Source organism: Sander lucioperca, chromosome 15, assembly GCF_008315115.2.
Source record: "Sander lucioperca isolate FBNREF2018 chromosome 15, SLUC_FBN_1.2, whole genome shotgun sequence".
Lineage (NCBI taxonomy): Eukaryota > Metazoa > Chordata > Actinopteri > Perciformes > Percidae > Sander > Sander lucioperca.
Window position 1 is genome coordinate 336521 of NC_050187.1, and position 16931 is coordinate 353451.

Consider the following 16931-nt stretch of genomic DNA (forward strand, 5'->3'; position numbering starts at 1 on the left):
TGGCGGGTCTGTGGTCGTTTTCGAAATCGCCTAAGTACTACATACTACAGACGGTACTGCGTTCATCAGTAGTATGCAGTATAAAACAGGTAAATCGTTTTATTCTGCAGTATGCTAGGCCAGGCTGAGCCTTTGAACAAGCTCTCAAAAGCACTGGACATAAAAATGAACTCACACCACTATTGCAAATGAAGAATATAACTTATCGAGCTATGGATTCGTTAGTTAGTTTCCTTTTTAAGATGCTGCATGGATAAGCCCCCCCATAACCTGTTTATTCTAACAGCTCATGGTGACAACGACAGGAGACTGTTCTATAAAGCATTACTCAACATTTGCCCAACCTTTTCAGTTAGGCTACATGAACAGTTAGTTTTAGTCAGTTTAAAACTCATTTTAAAAAGAGTCATGTTGTCATTAATAATGATAATATGCCATGATAAGATAATGCCTCTTCAATAAATGAATGAAAATGAAATGACTTCTACATACAGTTTTTTACAATCACTTTGCTACTAATTTCAGAACCTTGATGTCATTTTTCAAAACTCTAAACACAAAACTCCAAATAATGTTTAAAACATTGCATTGTGCATTCATATATTTAAAGAAATCTTGCACTGGCACAATCATTGGTTCAAAAAACTAATTGATTGTGAAATACCATTGAAACGTTACTCTAGATCAGCCACACACAAGCTACCCATAGTTTCACTGGGTCATCGTTCGTACAATCATTAAATATTGTAGCACAAAACAGGTGATACATGTTTCATTATGGTACTACATGTAAATGCATCCCTGTAAAAGTACTGCAGTAGTAGAGAGAATACTACAGACACAGTGGAATCATTGAACAAAATCTGAAATTTGATGAAAAAAATACAGTACAATCACAACATAGGTTTATTTGAATCAAAGCAAAATATAAAAGAAAAGGCAGTACTGTCAAATGCAGTGTTCCTCAACTTGCTTGCTTGTACTGTAAAAAGCTAAACAAAGGAGGGATTACTGTACTTCTACATTTTCATCAACTCTGTCTTGTGGATTTGGCCGCAGGTTCTCATCTACATCACAATGGATGTTTTCATTAGCCAAACATCTTGGAAAAAACCTTTGGCATGGCGAATCCAGGCCTGACACTGGTCTGCTGTGATGTCATTGCATGCGTCATCTATGGCCTGGAGAAGAGTGACTTGTTCATGAGGGCGCCTATCATTATCATCATATTCCTCAATCGGGTCAAGGAAAGGAGTATGGGGGTAAATACAGGGTGGTAAAATTGTGGGCTTAAAACAATGCTTGCACCATGTCCATAGTAGGAAAAGAACAGGTGTATTCAAACCCATTAATTATGGCTGCATTCCACTTAGGAGAGGTCCTGGTATTGTGCATGCTGACTCACTGAAATAGCTTACTGGGACACTAGATGGAACTGAGCCATCGTTAAGGTGATCAATTTCAGCTGTGCTGGTCCTACTATGACAAGTCAACATGTCTGCTGTGAAAAAGGTCCATGACATAGCATAGGTCACGCCATCAGCTCTACAGACCTGATCAAACTCATCAAGGAAGGTTACAAGGAGAGCTGCATTGTATGATCCAATACGATGTCTGCGTCCCACCACATCTTGGCCCTCATTTATGAAATGTGAGTACGACCAAAAACAGGCGTAGGACGGGCGTACGCCGATTCCTACGCAAAGCAAGGGATTTATCACTTTGAACGTGAGCGTAGGCTGCGATAAAATTTCACGTCTGGTCTGAACTCGTGTACGCAAGTTTTTGAGTCAGTGTGGACTTGCGGTGCAGTATATAAAAAGTTTATCAGGAGAAGGAGAAGTCATCAGTTGATCACTTATCAGCAATGGCAGATCTGGGTCTTTTAAAAGACCTCTATTCGCTGGTACAACAGTGCACACGTACGCGCACGGGCCACGGTGGAGTGCTCCATCGGATTGATTAAGGGTAGATGGCATCAGCGGGGGGACCCTACTATACATGGCAGAAAAATTCTGCAACATAGTTTTAGCCTGTGGGGTTCTGGGCCAGATGACCCGATGCCCAGAGACCAGTGTCCAGCACAGCCCCAGCTGGGCCTACACCAAGGAGACAGGATATTATTCCTCGCTTTTAAAAGGTATAGTGTTATGTTTGGCAATGATAGCCTACTCAATACAGGAACCATGACGATGCACAACATTTATTTCTGCCATTGACCGATATATTTTGGCTTGTTTTTCCAGCCCCTCTGTTGTCAGGAGACAGGGTCGAGGTGGGGGTCCAGCACGGGGGGCGGAGGATACTAGGGCTTAACGATTTTTGAAAATAATCTAATTGCGATTTTTTTTCCCCAAATATTGCGATTGCGATTCGATTTTTTTTTTTAAGCTTTGTCTTCTGTATTATTCAACAAAGACAAACAATAAATCATTTTATAGTATGAACAACACACAATTACACACTAGACAGTTAAAAAAGTAAAAATATAGTATATACACACACACAACAGTGTAATTTTTTACAGTGCACAGAGAGGAGCTGCCTCCAGCCCCTCCCCCTCGTGAAGTTGCGTGCTGCCGTGTGCACTTGTTCAGAGATGCTATCGTTACGTTAGCTAGTTGCTGGTGTTCTTGCCGTGGGATTAACTGTACTAATAAAACTGTTGAAACACCGCGGCCACACTGCTGTGAAAGCTCCCCGAACGTCATTTATCAGAGTCTGGTTGTTACCCCTCTCAGTGGCAGCTCCTCCACTCATATCTTTATAACGGAGCTAACCGCTAACCGGAGCTAACAGCTAATCAGAGCTAGTTGCCAACCGAGCCTTCAGTTCTGCGTTCCTGTATCCATTAACTGCACGTATGGACTCGAACCAGAATAAAACCCTTCATTTTATTAAAATGGCTGTAAAAGTTTTAAACTACAACTCAGAGTTGTTTGAATGACAGAAATCAGCTCAAGGTACGGCGTAGCGTTAGCGTGCTAGTTGATGCTTTCTCTGCGGAGTGCAGACTGATTTGCTCTCGCGAGTCATGTGACCAAATCGCAGCCTTTGCAATTAGGAAATCGCGTTTTAATATATCGCGATATTATCGCAAATGCAATTAATCGTTCAGCCCTAGAGGACACGTGCTCTCCCTCACAGCTGTTGCCTGGCTCTGACTCATGAAAAAAAACACGAGTAAAATAAAAGACTCTGCATAAACTCCACTACTGTGTGTTTATTTAAATATACGTAAACCATGTAGGCCTAAGAGATTGCAATATAAGCCTGTATATTACTATTAGGACTATAGCATACATATGTCAAAGAAGTATAAATTAAATAAACTTCAGCTGGAGTCTGATTTACCACAGCAACAGTGTTCACTGCATCAGTGATCTCTTTCCATTCCCCATTCTTTCTACAGCCTTTAATACCAGTTTTCAGGCTGACAAATAGTGAACCTGAGATATCAGGGTTTCAATCTCCACCTCTGAAAAATGCCGCTTCTCAGCCAGATTACGTCTCTCCATGTCGTAAATTATAGGGGCGAGGCCTCAAAACCCAGAATATATTGGGACATGATATTTAAATTATGATCGTTTCCAGCCGCTGCATTTATCAATGTGCGACCATTCTTACGCTCTGATTGGTGTGATATGAACGTTTAATGAATCACACGTGAAGCCTGCCGTAAGATGATTTCTGCGCTCATATCTGCGCTGGTTTCTACGTTAGGTTGATAAATGAGGGCCCTTGTGCTATAGCCCCACACATGGTAATGTTGGCCCCACGTCCAGGTACTTGGATGGTTGCCCGCTGACCTCTCCTTGTCTTGGCCAGGTTAAAGCCTGCCTCATTCAAATATATACATTTGTGATGGTTGTCATCAGCATCCAGCTCCACCACCCTCTTAAAATACATTTTGGAAAGAGATTTACTGATTACTGTACAATGCAGAATTATTTTACAACAGCCATCTTGAAACTGAACATACCTGAACATACTCAGTCCTCATTTGCTTCACTCTGTCTGCATTTCTTTCAAAATATTATATAGTATAGTTGTTTTAAAAACACCGGGTGCCTTTTCAGCATGCATGCAATAGTCAGCAAACTTATGGATTCCACATTGTTAAACATGTCTTCATTGTCCAAGATATGCTGGCGAATTTCTGTAAGGCGAATATCATTTCTGGCCCGAACCAAATCAACCACAGCCTGCTCTTGTTGGTCAGTCAGAATTTTGCCTCTGCCTCACCTATTTGGCCTGATCTCAATTCTACAGGGGACATTAAGAACACACTTAGTCGCATCAGCTACTCTGTGATACACATTGGTATGCAGTCATTTGACAATTGAGAGTAGCAGAATGTTTAGTGCATGCTGAAGACTCTCATTGCAGAAAGTTCTGATTATTGAGGCCATGGTTGATCTTCTGAGGTTTGGTTGAATCATTGTAGTCGCCTCAGTCATTGTCATGCCACGATTTATGACATGGTCTACAACTATTGCTCGGATTTCATTGGACGTTCTTTGCTGTTGCTGCTGCTGTCTCGGTCCGTGGCCTTGTCCTCTACCACGTTCCCCCACACGTCTCAAACGAGGCCCACGACCACCTCTCAGAAGGGGTGCTTGTCCCCTGCCATTCCTTTGACCAACACATCTTCCTCGTCTTCCTCCCACCACTGCTTGACCTCTATTGTGACCTGCTGGCTCCATGTTACATATCGCTATGTTGTTGCAAGTGGATCCCAATCAGTTCTTTATATACTCGTACCACAATGTGAACTCAATCATCAGTAACGAGTTGGCAGAATTGGACAAGCAATTCCAAGGGCCTGCATCCATACAGTACAGTACTGTCAATACTGTAAATACTTTGAAAAAGTGGTACATGGGACCATAGAAACAGTGTCTGATAAACAGTAGTACATTACAGTAAAGGTGGTACATGGGAGCATAGAAACAGTGTCTGGTAAACAGTAGTACATTACAGTAAAGGTGGTACATGGGAGCATAGAAACAGTGTCTGGTAAACAGTAGTACATTACAGTAAAGAATGATGATGAAATATTACATCCACAGATCATGTAGTCTAATTGGTTCATGCTCCACGCTAATTGGTGACAATGAATCTCGTTATCTTGAAACTTTCATGATCTAAACATGGAATATTGTCTGTTTCCATAGAACTATGCATTAAGAGTAATGCAACAGTTACTTATCATGTTGAGTAGTTGTATTGATTGATAGTTAGATCATTGTGATGGAATGAATAGACAATCATCTGAAATGTAATGTGTGGATTGCCTTTTGAAATAGTAGTACTTTGATGTTAAGTTGTGTCATATTGAACAGGTGATCTTTGTTAAATGAATAAATGATCTCAGGTTTATGTGGATTGTATCCAAGCAATTGAAAGAAGTGTTAGAGTTTTGAAAAATGTGCATTTTGATCATTGGTTGTGAGTTTTGTATCTAGAGTTATGAAAAATGACATCAGTGTTCTGAAATTAGTGCCAAAGTGATTGTAAAAAATATATATATAATATTATATATAACATAGCATGTTACCACTTTATGTTGCTACAACTGTTTACATATCTACCGTACAAACTGAAACTTAATTTCTTAATTCTTTTTGTGAAATAAGCAAATACAACAAACAATAATTATGAACTGAAATATTAAATCTAATTCATATACATGTGTGTGGTGTGTGTGTGTGTGTGTGGTGTGTGTGTGTGTGTGTGTGTGTGTGTGTGTGTGGTGTGTGTGTGTGAGTGTGTGGTGTGTGTGTGTGTGTGTGTGAGTGACAGTCGGCCAGCGAGCTAGTTAACGTTATGCCCGCAATCGCTTGTGAAGCTTTATAACTCGGAAAAGGCAGACTGCCACAGGTTCCAGTTAATCTTCTAATGAATATTTGTGTTGTAATATTTAAACAAACGATCGGGGAAATAAACGCCTCTGGTCCTCGAGTCTCCTAAGAGAGTTCCAGCCAGTTACATCCACGATGTTCCACTTCTGGGATTGCTCTGGTGCCGCCAGAAATTCTGCCAGATGTCCCTCATTTTTGGCCAGATGTCCGTCCCCTTCCTCTTCCTTTGTGTTGGCGTTCTAACTTCCGGTGGATTTATGAGAACTATACGACTAAAACTACTTTTGAACGTACACACGTTCCCCCAAAACAAGTTCCTTCATTCCTATTTAGCAGAGGCACCGTGGCTCCGTCCGGAGCTTAGCACTGCCCAAGACAATTGTGATTGGTTTAAAGTGCTCATATTATACTTATTTTAAAGATTATTTTTTGGGCATTTTAGGCCTTTATTTGATAGGACAGCTGAAGACATGAAAGAAGAGAGAGAGGGAATGACATGCAGCAAAGGGCCGCAGGTCGGAGTCAAACCTGGGCCGCTGCGTTGAGGAGTAAACCTCTATATATGAGTGCCCGCTCTACCAACTCTGCTATCTAGGCACCCATATTATGCTCATTTTCAGGTTCATAATTGTATTTAGAGGTTGTACCAGAATAGGTTTATGTGGTTTAATTTTCAAAAAACACCATATTTTTGTTGTACTGCACATTGCTGCAGCTCCTCTTTTCACCCTGTGTTCAGGTCTCTGTTTTAGCTACAGAGTGAGACCTCTCACTGCTGTAACATCTTTGTTGGGAGTCACACATGCTCAGTAGCTAGGTAAGGACTACTAGCCAGTCAGAAGCAGAGTATGAGGGCGTGCCCTGACAGTACCTAGGTAAGGACTACTAGCCAGTCAGAAGCAGGGTATGAGGGCGTGCCCTGACAGTAGCTAGGTAAGGACTACTAGCCAGTCAGAAGCAGAGTATGAGGGCGTGTCCTGACAGTAGCTAGGTAAGGACTACTAGCCAGTCAGAAGCAGAGTATGAGGGCGTGCCCTGACAGTAACTAGGTAAGGACTACTAGCCAGTCAGAAGCAGAGTATGAGGGCGTGCCCTGACAGTAACTAGGTAAGGACTACTAGCCAGTCAGAAGCAGAGTATGAGGGCGTGCCCTGACAGTAGCTAGGTAAGGACTACTAGCCAGTCAGAAGCAGAGTATGAGGGCGTGCCCTGACAGTAACTAGGTAAGGACTACTAGCCAGTCAATTTCAATTCAATTTATTTTATTTATAGTATCAAATCATAACAAGAGTTATCTCGAGACACTTTACAGATAGAGTAGGTCTAGACCAGACTCTGTAGTCAGAAGCAGAGTATGAGGGCGTGCCCTGACAGTAGCTAGGTAAGGACTACTAGCCAGTCAGAAGCAGAGTATGAGGGCGTGCCCTGACAGTAACTAGGTAAGGACTACTAGCCAGTCAGAAGCAGAGTATGAGGGCGTGTCATGCTAGCAGCTGGTGGTAATGGAGCAGTGGATATGACAAAGGCTGGACTACAATAGAGCTGTTTGGAGCAGTTTGTGAACAGTGTTTTCTGTTGGAGATGGTAAGTCCCTTTGGGGTGGACCTTTTTCACTTTGTAAACCTATAACATGCACAAAAAAGATATATAACACAATAAAGGAAAGGGAAAATGACAAAAAGCAGAATATGAGCACTTTAAAGAACTGCCAATAAACCAGAGCACGTTTTTCTCCCATCCCAGAATGCTGTGTGGACTAGTCACAGCGCTGTGGAGGAAGGTCTGGCAATGCGAGACTATCAGCCAGCCGACAGCGGGGTCTGTGATGGTGGACAGGCCGAGGGGCCAGCCAGCGACCCCGGCATGCACTAGCTGGCTGTCACGTCAGACTGTGGAGGTTCTCAACTCGGACAACTTCGGAGCAAATTTGCAATTCACCATAAAATTTTGTAAAACTATCTATCATATCAAACTCTACAGTTTATTTCCTGCATAAAAAAAGTCTCCGAAGTGAATTTAGTGCTAAAATAGACACACATTTTAATAAGATTCCAGTTGTTGGCCACAACGGCAAGCCACGTTTGTTGTGATTGTTGTGTCGCTTTGCATTGTGGGATACAGTAGGCGAGGTAGACTGGTCTGAAGCATACTGGAAATTTTCTGGGAATCAGTACGACATCCGGGTAGTTTTGGCATACTGCAGATTTTTCTTTTGTTTGCTTACTGCATACTACATGCTACATTGTGGCCAAATCAGTATGTACTGCTAGTATAGTAGTCTCACTCATGGATGTATTAAGACATGCTGTGTATGTACTGAATCAGGATAATAGACATGTCCACATCACGGACAGAGACAGTAATGGCGTTTTTCCATCACATGGTACCTGCTTGACTCGCCTCGACTCTACTCGCCTTTTTGGTTTTCCATTACGAAAAAAAGTACCTGGTACCTGCTAACAGGTACTTTTTTTAGTACCACCTCAGTCGAGGTTCCAAGCGAGCTGAGGCGAGCCGAAAGGTGACATGAAAGCGACAGACGGGGGTGTCCTGAACAAACCCGCTATTATTTTTAAACAGTTTAGCCAGCTGTGTATTTTTTTGCTGCCTCCAGCTTCTTCTGAAACTAAATGTGTCTTCTGGCAACAACAACACACCTTCGACGTTCTGTGTGTGTGTCGCGTTAGGTCACGGCAGTTTACTGTGGTGTCGCTGTGACGACCAGCCAAGCTCGCCTCACGCATGAGGCGGTACTAAATCTGCAATAGAAAAAGGACGGGGCACCGCGGCCGAGTCGAGTTGAGCCAAGTAGAGCTGGTACTAGCAGTGGAAAAACACCATAACAGTCCACAGCAGTTCTGCTCTTAGTTAAACTGTGATCGTATAGTGGAAATGGCGAATTTGTATTTTATTTATTTTTGAAGATTATTTTTGGGCCTTTTATGGCCTTTAATTGATAGGACAGCTTGAAGATAGGAAAGGAGAGGGGGGGGACGACATGGAGCAAATGGCCGCGGGTCGGATTCGCAGTAGTTGAATATTCGATGCTTCGATCTAAGGAGCCTGATTCGTAGTCGAATCTTCACAGAGGGTTATGAAACGAGGACCGTGCCATTTGGGCTATATGAGGGTGCTCAATGTCTGATTTGACATAGAACTACCTGTTTTCTCCCAATAAGTTAATATACGGCCTATTATGATATCAATACCAACATCTAATGCTGTAAATAAAAATGTGGAAAGAAAGAAGCTTTTAATAGCCTAAATGTTTTAAAAGTGCCAGATTGAAGTTTCCCTTTCCATGATGGGATGGAGGAGCGTCTTGGTGGCAGGGACTGAAACCTTTGATGTCTGGGGAGAGGACATCTAAAGTTAACATTGTTAATTGTAGTAGATAAACGTGTTGTAACCCTGATCGCTGGGCTACCGTGATCCCATCATCAAATCAGCAAGCCGCGGCGTTCTATGCAACGAGGCAACGGTTGCATTTGTGACAGAAAAACATGACGACAGGGCTGTAAAAGAAGTAGAGAGTGCGCGCTGCAGGAAAGCAGACTTTAGCTCTGTGTGCTGCATGCGCTCCTCGTCACGTGCAGCTGCTGACTGCTCAGTGACACACTTTTTTAGGTCTGTGTTCTAATCAGTTGTATGTTTTCATAAAAAGGAGCTTTACACACAACCTTATCACAGCTGAATATTTCATCACTAGTTAGAAAAACAGACATATAAACAGTATGTATCTTTTGAGGATCCTGAGTAGATTACATTGAGCACTACTGTGTAATAGTCAGTTACAAAACTCTCCCTAAAGAGATACGCAAGGATAGGCTGGTACCTAAACCTAAACCTAACAGAGACATAGGAGATGTTGTTTACACCTCTCTTATTAGACAGCTCAATAACTCCAGAGGGAAATCTGTCTACACTCAGAAAAAAGGATACTCAAGTGTACATTAAGTCTCAGGCTACACTGCAAAAACATTTCTCACAAAAGTAACAAAAGAACCCATTGAAGATCTTGAATCCTCTACAACTTGGTCATTCATCTCACAGATTCATATTTTTATTTAATCAGTTAATCTTAACTACATTTAATGAAGTAGTCCATTCTAATAAATATTCCCTACCTGACAGAATGAACTACCCTAGGTTTAACTACATGATTAGAGGAGATCAGTTTGAGAGCTCAAACAAGAGAAAGACTAGACTAAAAGAAGATGCCATACCTTCCATCTCTGCACATCGCTCCAAGGTGAAAGAAAGGACTGCACCAAGACACAACCTTACACCTGTGACTCTAGCTCAGAGTAATTCTGACAGCTAAAGCTGACACAGGTATATAGAAACTTATATTTTTGCACTATATTACATTGACATTACTCTTTGTGTCCTTCAACAATAACAGTGACATGTTTTCTTCTTACATCAGTGACATCACAGACTAAAAGTGCAAGGGCTGAGGAGAGTGAGGGCCGGTTCACATTCGGCATGCGCTGCGCTCGCCGCTAGGTTGTCCTATTCCCAACTAGATTTGTTGTGCTTGCTGCCGGGCTCAGCGCAAATTTACGTCATACATGCGCCAATATTTGAATGCACGTCACGTCTGCGTCCGGTGTTTACATCAGACGTGTAGGCTACATGCGACATTGTGGATACACAGTAGTGATTTGGTGGAGACGATGTTTCTGTCTTTGAACTTGCCCTGGTTGTGAGGAGAAGACGGAGGAGGGCAGCAGGAAGAAGGGTGTGGGTGCACAAGACCCTCAGGTCCAGAGAGCAGTTGGGGGAATTCCGGCTGGTGAAGGAGCTCCGCTTTCACCGTGACCGGTTCCAGGGGTACTTTCGGCTCAACAGGGAGCAATTTGACAGTCTGCTGACGAGAGTCGGGCCTACGATTCCCCAGATGCAACAACATTCCGAAAGCCCATTTCTACAACGGAGCGTCTGGCTGTTTGTCTCCCTGACGTTTGGCTCCAGACCAGACAGTATGGAAAAGTACTTCCAAGTCTGCCCCTGCACCACTTTTCTGTCTCCTCTCCTTTATGTTCCTGTCCCTTAGGTTTTTCCACCTTTTCTTACACTCCTCCTCTAAATAGATGAAGACGTGTGGATTATTTTCATTTCTAAATAAAATGTTGCATTTCAACACTGTGTCATTGCATGTTTATATACTAAGTAAGAGGTCTGCAGTCATTTCAGTTGGGTATAATAAAGCTAAGATATGAGCCTACATTCATACATGCATCATTCATTCTCTGGAAAACACTTTGTTTAATGCATATGTGCAATTAATTCCTCCAAAACTGGAGCTTACACATTTGGAAATGGGTAGTTACTCTGTGTAAAGGCCATATACCTACCTGTATACCTATATGTGAACTTCAATGAAAATGAACATGACTTGTGTCAATCAGTCCAAACATATTTTACATCATATAAACATACAAATACAATATTATTATTGTGTAATAACAACAGAGTATAAATTGTAATTTCCCCATTGAGGATCAATAAAGAGTATAAATTATAATTTTGTTGAATAAAAAATACAAATATATCCTACAAATACCTGTATGGAGCTGTATAATCAACTTGGTATTTGGTTTTGGCAGCTCACAGCAGTAGGCTACAGTTCTTCTCAGTTGCTTTGGCGTATTTCTCAGATCAGAGATGATAATAATGTGTAACTTTGTCATATAGGGAATAGTTCTCCCTTTCCTGTGCATAGTTCATTAGACTATACTTCCAGAGTGAACTGTTAAATATGGACAACAACACAAAGCAGTTTCACTATCTTGGTATAAACAATGGCGTAAGGACTTGTCAGTGTGATTCATTGGTAGAAATACTTGCTTTGGACACAAACAAAAGATTTCCAGCAAGATACACGATTTTTCAGGTCAGTCACTATGTGGTGCAGTTTACACCAATTGTTTTAAGAAATGCACTCATTGTTGTGCAAATGCAAATTATGAGTCAAATCATAATTTGCATTTGCACAACAGTGTATGTAAATGCACCAAAGTAACTGAGAAAAAAATCTAACAGGATTGTCTTTCAGTGGAGACATATATGTTGATTTCACATAGCTAAAACCAACCTGAATGATTTAAATTAAGAGGCTACAATAATCTACACAGCTGGCATGCCTGTTATGGTGAAATATGCTTCCACAGCATAGTTCTGTGTCCGAGGTCTCTGTACAACCTCGAACTTGTGTCGTAGCCTATACAGCTCTGGGAGATCGCTGACGGCCAACATCAACCTCTCGTCCATGTTCCTGGTGGATCCACGTGTGTTCTGTTTTTGTTGTTGTTGTTTTTCAGACACGTGAATGTACGTCACAGCGCACTGCGGCCACGCGGCGCGCAAGAGTGGCCAGCCGCAAAATGCCGCTTGCGCTGCGCTTTGCTCAGCTTTGCGCGTACAATGTGAATGGCACTTGACAGAAAGGAAAGTGAGAATGAGGAAAGAGAAACAAATCCTAGCAAGGAGAGAGAGGAAATAGAAGACATTTCAAGCAAGGAGAGAAAAGAAATTCTGAGTAATGGTTATGAGCAACGAGAAGAAACTGCGAGTAAAAAGATGGAGGAAAGAGAAGAAATTCCCAGCAAGGACAGAAACAGAAGACATTACAGTGACAGTGAGAACATGCTCAGCAAAGGAAAGCAAGCAAAACCCAGTATAATAGAGGATTGGAGAAAGAAACTAAGAAAGGGCTGCTAAGCGAGCAAAAGCATCTTTAAAGAAATAAAAAATACAATGGAAAAATATGGAAAATAAATTATCAAAAACATTTTCACAAGACCAAATTTAGGCATTAGGCAGAAAGAGCACAAGGGGAATGCGATGGAGCAATGAAACCATTAAAAAAGCATAAAAAAATCAGGTTTGCTGCAGGTCCAACAGGATACAAGAGCATTCAGGATCTTGAAATCCCTCTGCCTGGAACAGGAACCCTGCAAAGGAGGATGCAGCGGGTTACATTTGAGCCAGGTGTCTTGGATGAGGTCTTTAATTTTCTTGAACTGAAGGCAACTCTGGATGAGATGGCCATCACTCCGAGTGTGGAGTTACACATGGGCTTAGGAAAATGATATGGGGATGTGACTTTGCCAGGTCACACTGGAGCAGCCACACACGCTTTCGTTTTTGTTGGCCAGAAGTACGACTTGATGGAAACAACCAGTGGTATTTTAAGCCATGGAGAGGTGTACAGGCCAATAGTCCTTGAAATTATCCAGAGAGCAGCAGCCATTGGGCTACATCATCAGGGCTCTTTGATGTTATGTGTTACCATAGCGAGGAGTTTGACTGACAGCCAGTCATCCAATCATGACAGTCACATACCGGGGAGCTTTTTGAGTCATCAAATCATGACTTAGTTTGCGCTGCTGTATAGCATACTTGATAGATAGAAACAAGACATTAAATTATATTATTTTATATTTAAAAGCTAACATTCAAACTTTTGAATACACGCAAGTCATCATGCCTCAAGTCAAGTCGAGTCTCAAGTAATTCTTTTGTCAAGTCAAGTTGCAGGGTCATCAAAATGGTGACTAGAGTCCAAGTCTCCCGTTCTGCGTAGCAGAGCGGTGCACACCGCTTAGAGATTGAACGTGGCCCACATGGGTCCACGTCTCAAGTCCACATCTCTGCCTCAGAGCTGTCCACTTGGATCTGACCAATCAGATCAGATTTCACTAGCAGGTGGAAACGTGGCTGCTGGAGGTCTGCTGTCACTAAATACACCGTTCTTTATTCAAACGTAAAGGTAATGCTTACATTCTATAGCATGTCTTTTGTCGTTATGAAACCTCATTTTAGATGCTTATGCATATGTTTCATGCACAGATGTTTCCAATATAATTATATATCTTTTTCAGAACTGTAGGTATGATTTTAGCAAATAAGTATTTTGGCAAATTCATGTTGCTTCCTGTTCCAATCCCATTGAAACTGTTCCAAAGAACTGAATCCCCTGAAATCTGAAATCTATCCCAGTTGAATAAGACGGCAGGTCTGGAGTTAACTCGGTCTGGACTGGATCTTAGAACTGCTCAGACTTGTCATGACGAGTTTCCCACTTAGGACTAATATACGAGTAATATTTGGAACCTATTAATAACAGGTATTTTCATAGTATTTGCATTCAACACCAGGGGAGTGAGGTACATACTTGGATCACGTTATGACTCCAGACTGTTAGACGTGTTTGAAAGCTCCACAAAAAGCTCCTGAGTTGACCAGAAGTTGAGATGTCTCCGATACCTCGGATGCTTGGTGACCATTTGGCTTCCAGTGTCATGTTCCACCATGGAGGTCAGGAATGATGGATTCCCAACTTTTAACGTCACTCTTCTGCCAAAAATGCACCATTCAAGCACAAAATGATAAATTACTGGTCTTCAGAGTTCAATTTATTGTTGGTATGCGATCTTGTTGTTTATAACTCTATAGTTTTATCTATAAATATGTTTGAGTGCATGTAAAAAACGTAGTTGCAAGGAATTTTCAGTGAAAGCTTTAGATTTTAGAAAAAATATTAACTGTTCAGAAAAATAACTTCAATCTCATTTGAGGATGGGAATGAGCACCCATTACACAAACAAGCCCTGCCAGCCCATAATGAGACACTAGACTTCGACTCTAGGCTTGAATAATACATAAAGATGTTTCTCTTTTTACAGTGATGGTGCTTATTTAGTCATGAACATTTGAAGTTATAAAAAAAACATTCTTCAGATTTGAAGTTTTTAGGGCCTTTAAACTAACAGCTGGATTTTAGAAGTTGAGTTTGTCAAAAGACATTCTGAAAATGAAGTTGCAACTCTTTCTGAAATAGCAAAAAAAGGCAGACGAATACACCCAAATAATACTTACTACTATCCTACTAGAATGCACTGACAGATGGATATCGTGCAAGAGTATTCAAGTATCCTCATTTGACGAGACACTGACAAGTCATCATTGCAACAGCTTGTTTTCCAGCCGCCATCTTTGCTCAGATGTCGCGTGTCAGCGTCTCTCCGGGACTTCCTGTCTCTTTGTGGCGGATTTCCTGTCAATCGCAGAAAGAAGGATTCGCACAATCAATCCATACTTTCAAGCTCCATTTAATGTCCTAGCAAAAGGAGTATGTGACTGTTCTAAGGAGTGAGTAAAATAGAAAGTGCATTTTTTTTTATCACTGAAGTTCAACATAATGAAAAAGATCAAAGCAATTTGTATGTCAGACGGAGCAGAGTTATTAATTTTGTAGAAATAGCAAAGAAATCAGTAAAGGTACTCTGTTGGAGTATTTGGTGGTATGGTGTAGATCAAAGGCACATCACAGCTTTGTATCTCACTGGGGATTGTTGCACACGCACAGAAAACACACATACACATGCACAGGCCTTCAAAATACATTTCCCACGTGGCTCTGACTCTCAGTCTTCTGATCTACAGGCATGTCGATGGAAAATGGTCATGGAGAAGTTCTGAGAGGCAACAAATGTTTATCCAGAGCATGGTGCTTTTTAATTTGGAGCCTGTAAAAGGGATAACAGCATTTAAGAATGTCGATGTCAGCCTTTATTGGAGAGGATGTGATCCCAGAGAAATGAAATGAAGCAATGGTTTTTATCTCCCATTCTGTTACGTGGGTTTTCTTTTTCTCTCATTTTTTAAATATTATCCTTAAAGAATGACCAATATCCTTGGTTACAACTGTTCTCACTCTACCCAAAAAAAAAGAAAAAGGAAATGAACATTCAGTAAACATTCTTCTCTAAAGGTAGTTTCCCTTATATATTCTGTAATTTTTTCTCTGCCATTATGTATACATAAACAAGTTTAATAACATACCAATCAGTGGTTATTTCACAATTGGAAAAAAGCACAAAATGTTTACACTCTTTTACAGGTAAATAAAAGTTTTTCCATAAGGGCGTAGCACACCGCACGTCTCAGCGCCTTCTGGTTCCCACATCCCCGCCTATTAGATCTTTACATACAAATATTGACAAAGTGGTGGCTTGTGCTCAGAAGCCATCAAGTCCTTTCGAGAGTTATAATCATCATAAGGAGGGAGGAGGTGCTGGGACTCATAGCTGGCCCTCGCTGCAGGGGCCATCCTGACTGCCCCCAGGCTTCTCTGCGTCCTGATTGGGCAGCTCTTTGAGGAGGAGGGAGAACTCATCGCTGGCGGCCTCCAGGCCGTCGGGGCAGGGCAGCTTCAGAAGCTCCTCTCTGAGCTGGGCCGTGTGTCTCTGCAGGGACCACACACACACACACACACACACACACACACGTTAGTAACATTAGGAGCACGTTGTGAAGTGAGACTTTAAAGGGGTGATAGAATGCAAAACCGATGTTACCTTGTCATAGTTGAATAACGACGTTGGTGGGTAAATAGGACATACATAGAACCTCAAAATCCCATTGACACCTCTTTCCTCTGCAAATCTCACAATTTGAAACTGCCTCTGAAAACGGGCAAATCTCAACGAACCACCGAGTTGACGCGATGCCCTTGCTCCTCCTTATTTGGCTCTAGTCTGTATCTTTGTCACACCCCAACATTTACATAGGCTACACCACTGATCGGAGATCAGGTAGTCTTCTGAATAGGTCGCGCAGATCTCACAAATTGTAGACATTGTTCATCTGCTATTTTATCACTAAATTCACTTTTGAGACTTTTTTATGCGAGAAATCAACTATGTAGAGGTCAAATATGGGCCGTTTTATGAAAATTGATGGCTAATTGCAAATTTTGTCCGACTGTGTGTCGGTCACCGTTTCTGGGTTAGTGGACTACCAAACGCCGCTGCCCTGACAGAGCTCCAGGGCCTGCAGCTCCCCTCTTCCTGCTAAATGGCCGGTGTGTGTGAGTGAGAGCGCGGTCAGTGAGCTTGTTACGCCAGTAATCTCTTACCACAGGTTCCAGTTAATCTTACAATGGATATGTGTGTTGAGTTATTTAAACAAACGATCGAGGAAATAAACGCCTCTTGTCCGTGAGTGAGCTGGGGAGCTCTAAATATGAGAGCTAGCTAGCCTCATCCTAATGAGAAC

The 16931-nt window shown here is 41.8% G+C and overlaps 1 protein-coding gene across 4 annotated transcripts in view; it reads right to left on the reverse strand.

Annotated features, from left to right (window-relative positions):
• Window positions 1-14967: 14967 nt before the first annotated feature.
• Window positions 14968-16931, reverse strand: part of birc6 (baculoviral IAP repeat containing 6) — a 149237-nt gene continuing 147273 nt past the window's right edge. For all 4 annotated transcript variants that reach the window (XM_035992589.1, XM_035992590.1, XM_031299978.2 and 1 more), the window contains one exon: window positions 14968-16120. In XM_035992589.1, coding sequence (XP_035848482.1) covers window positions 15956-16120 — 165 coding nt within the window. In that variant the 3' untranslated portion in view covers window positions 14968-15955. The remainder of the gene's footprint in view (window positions 16121-16931) is intronic.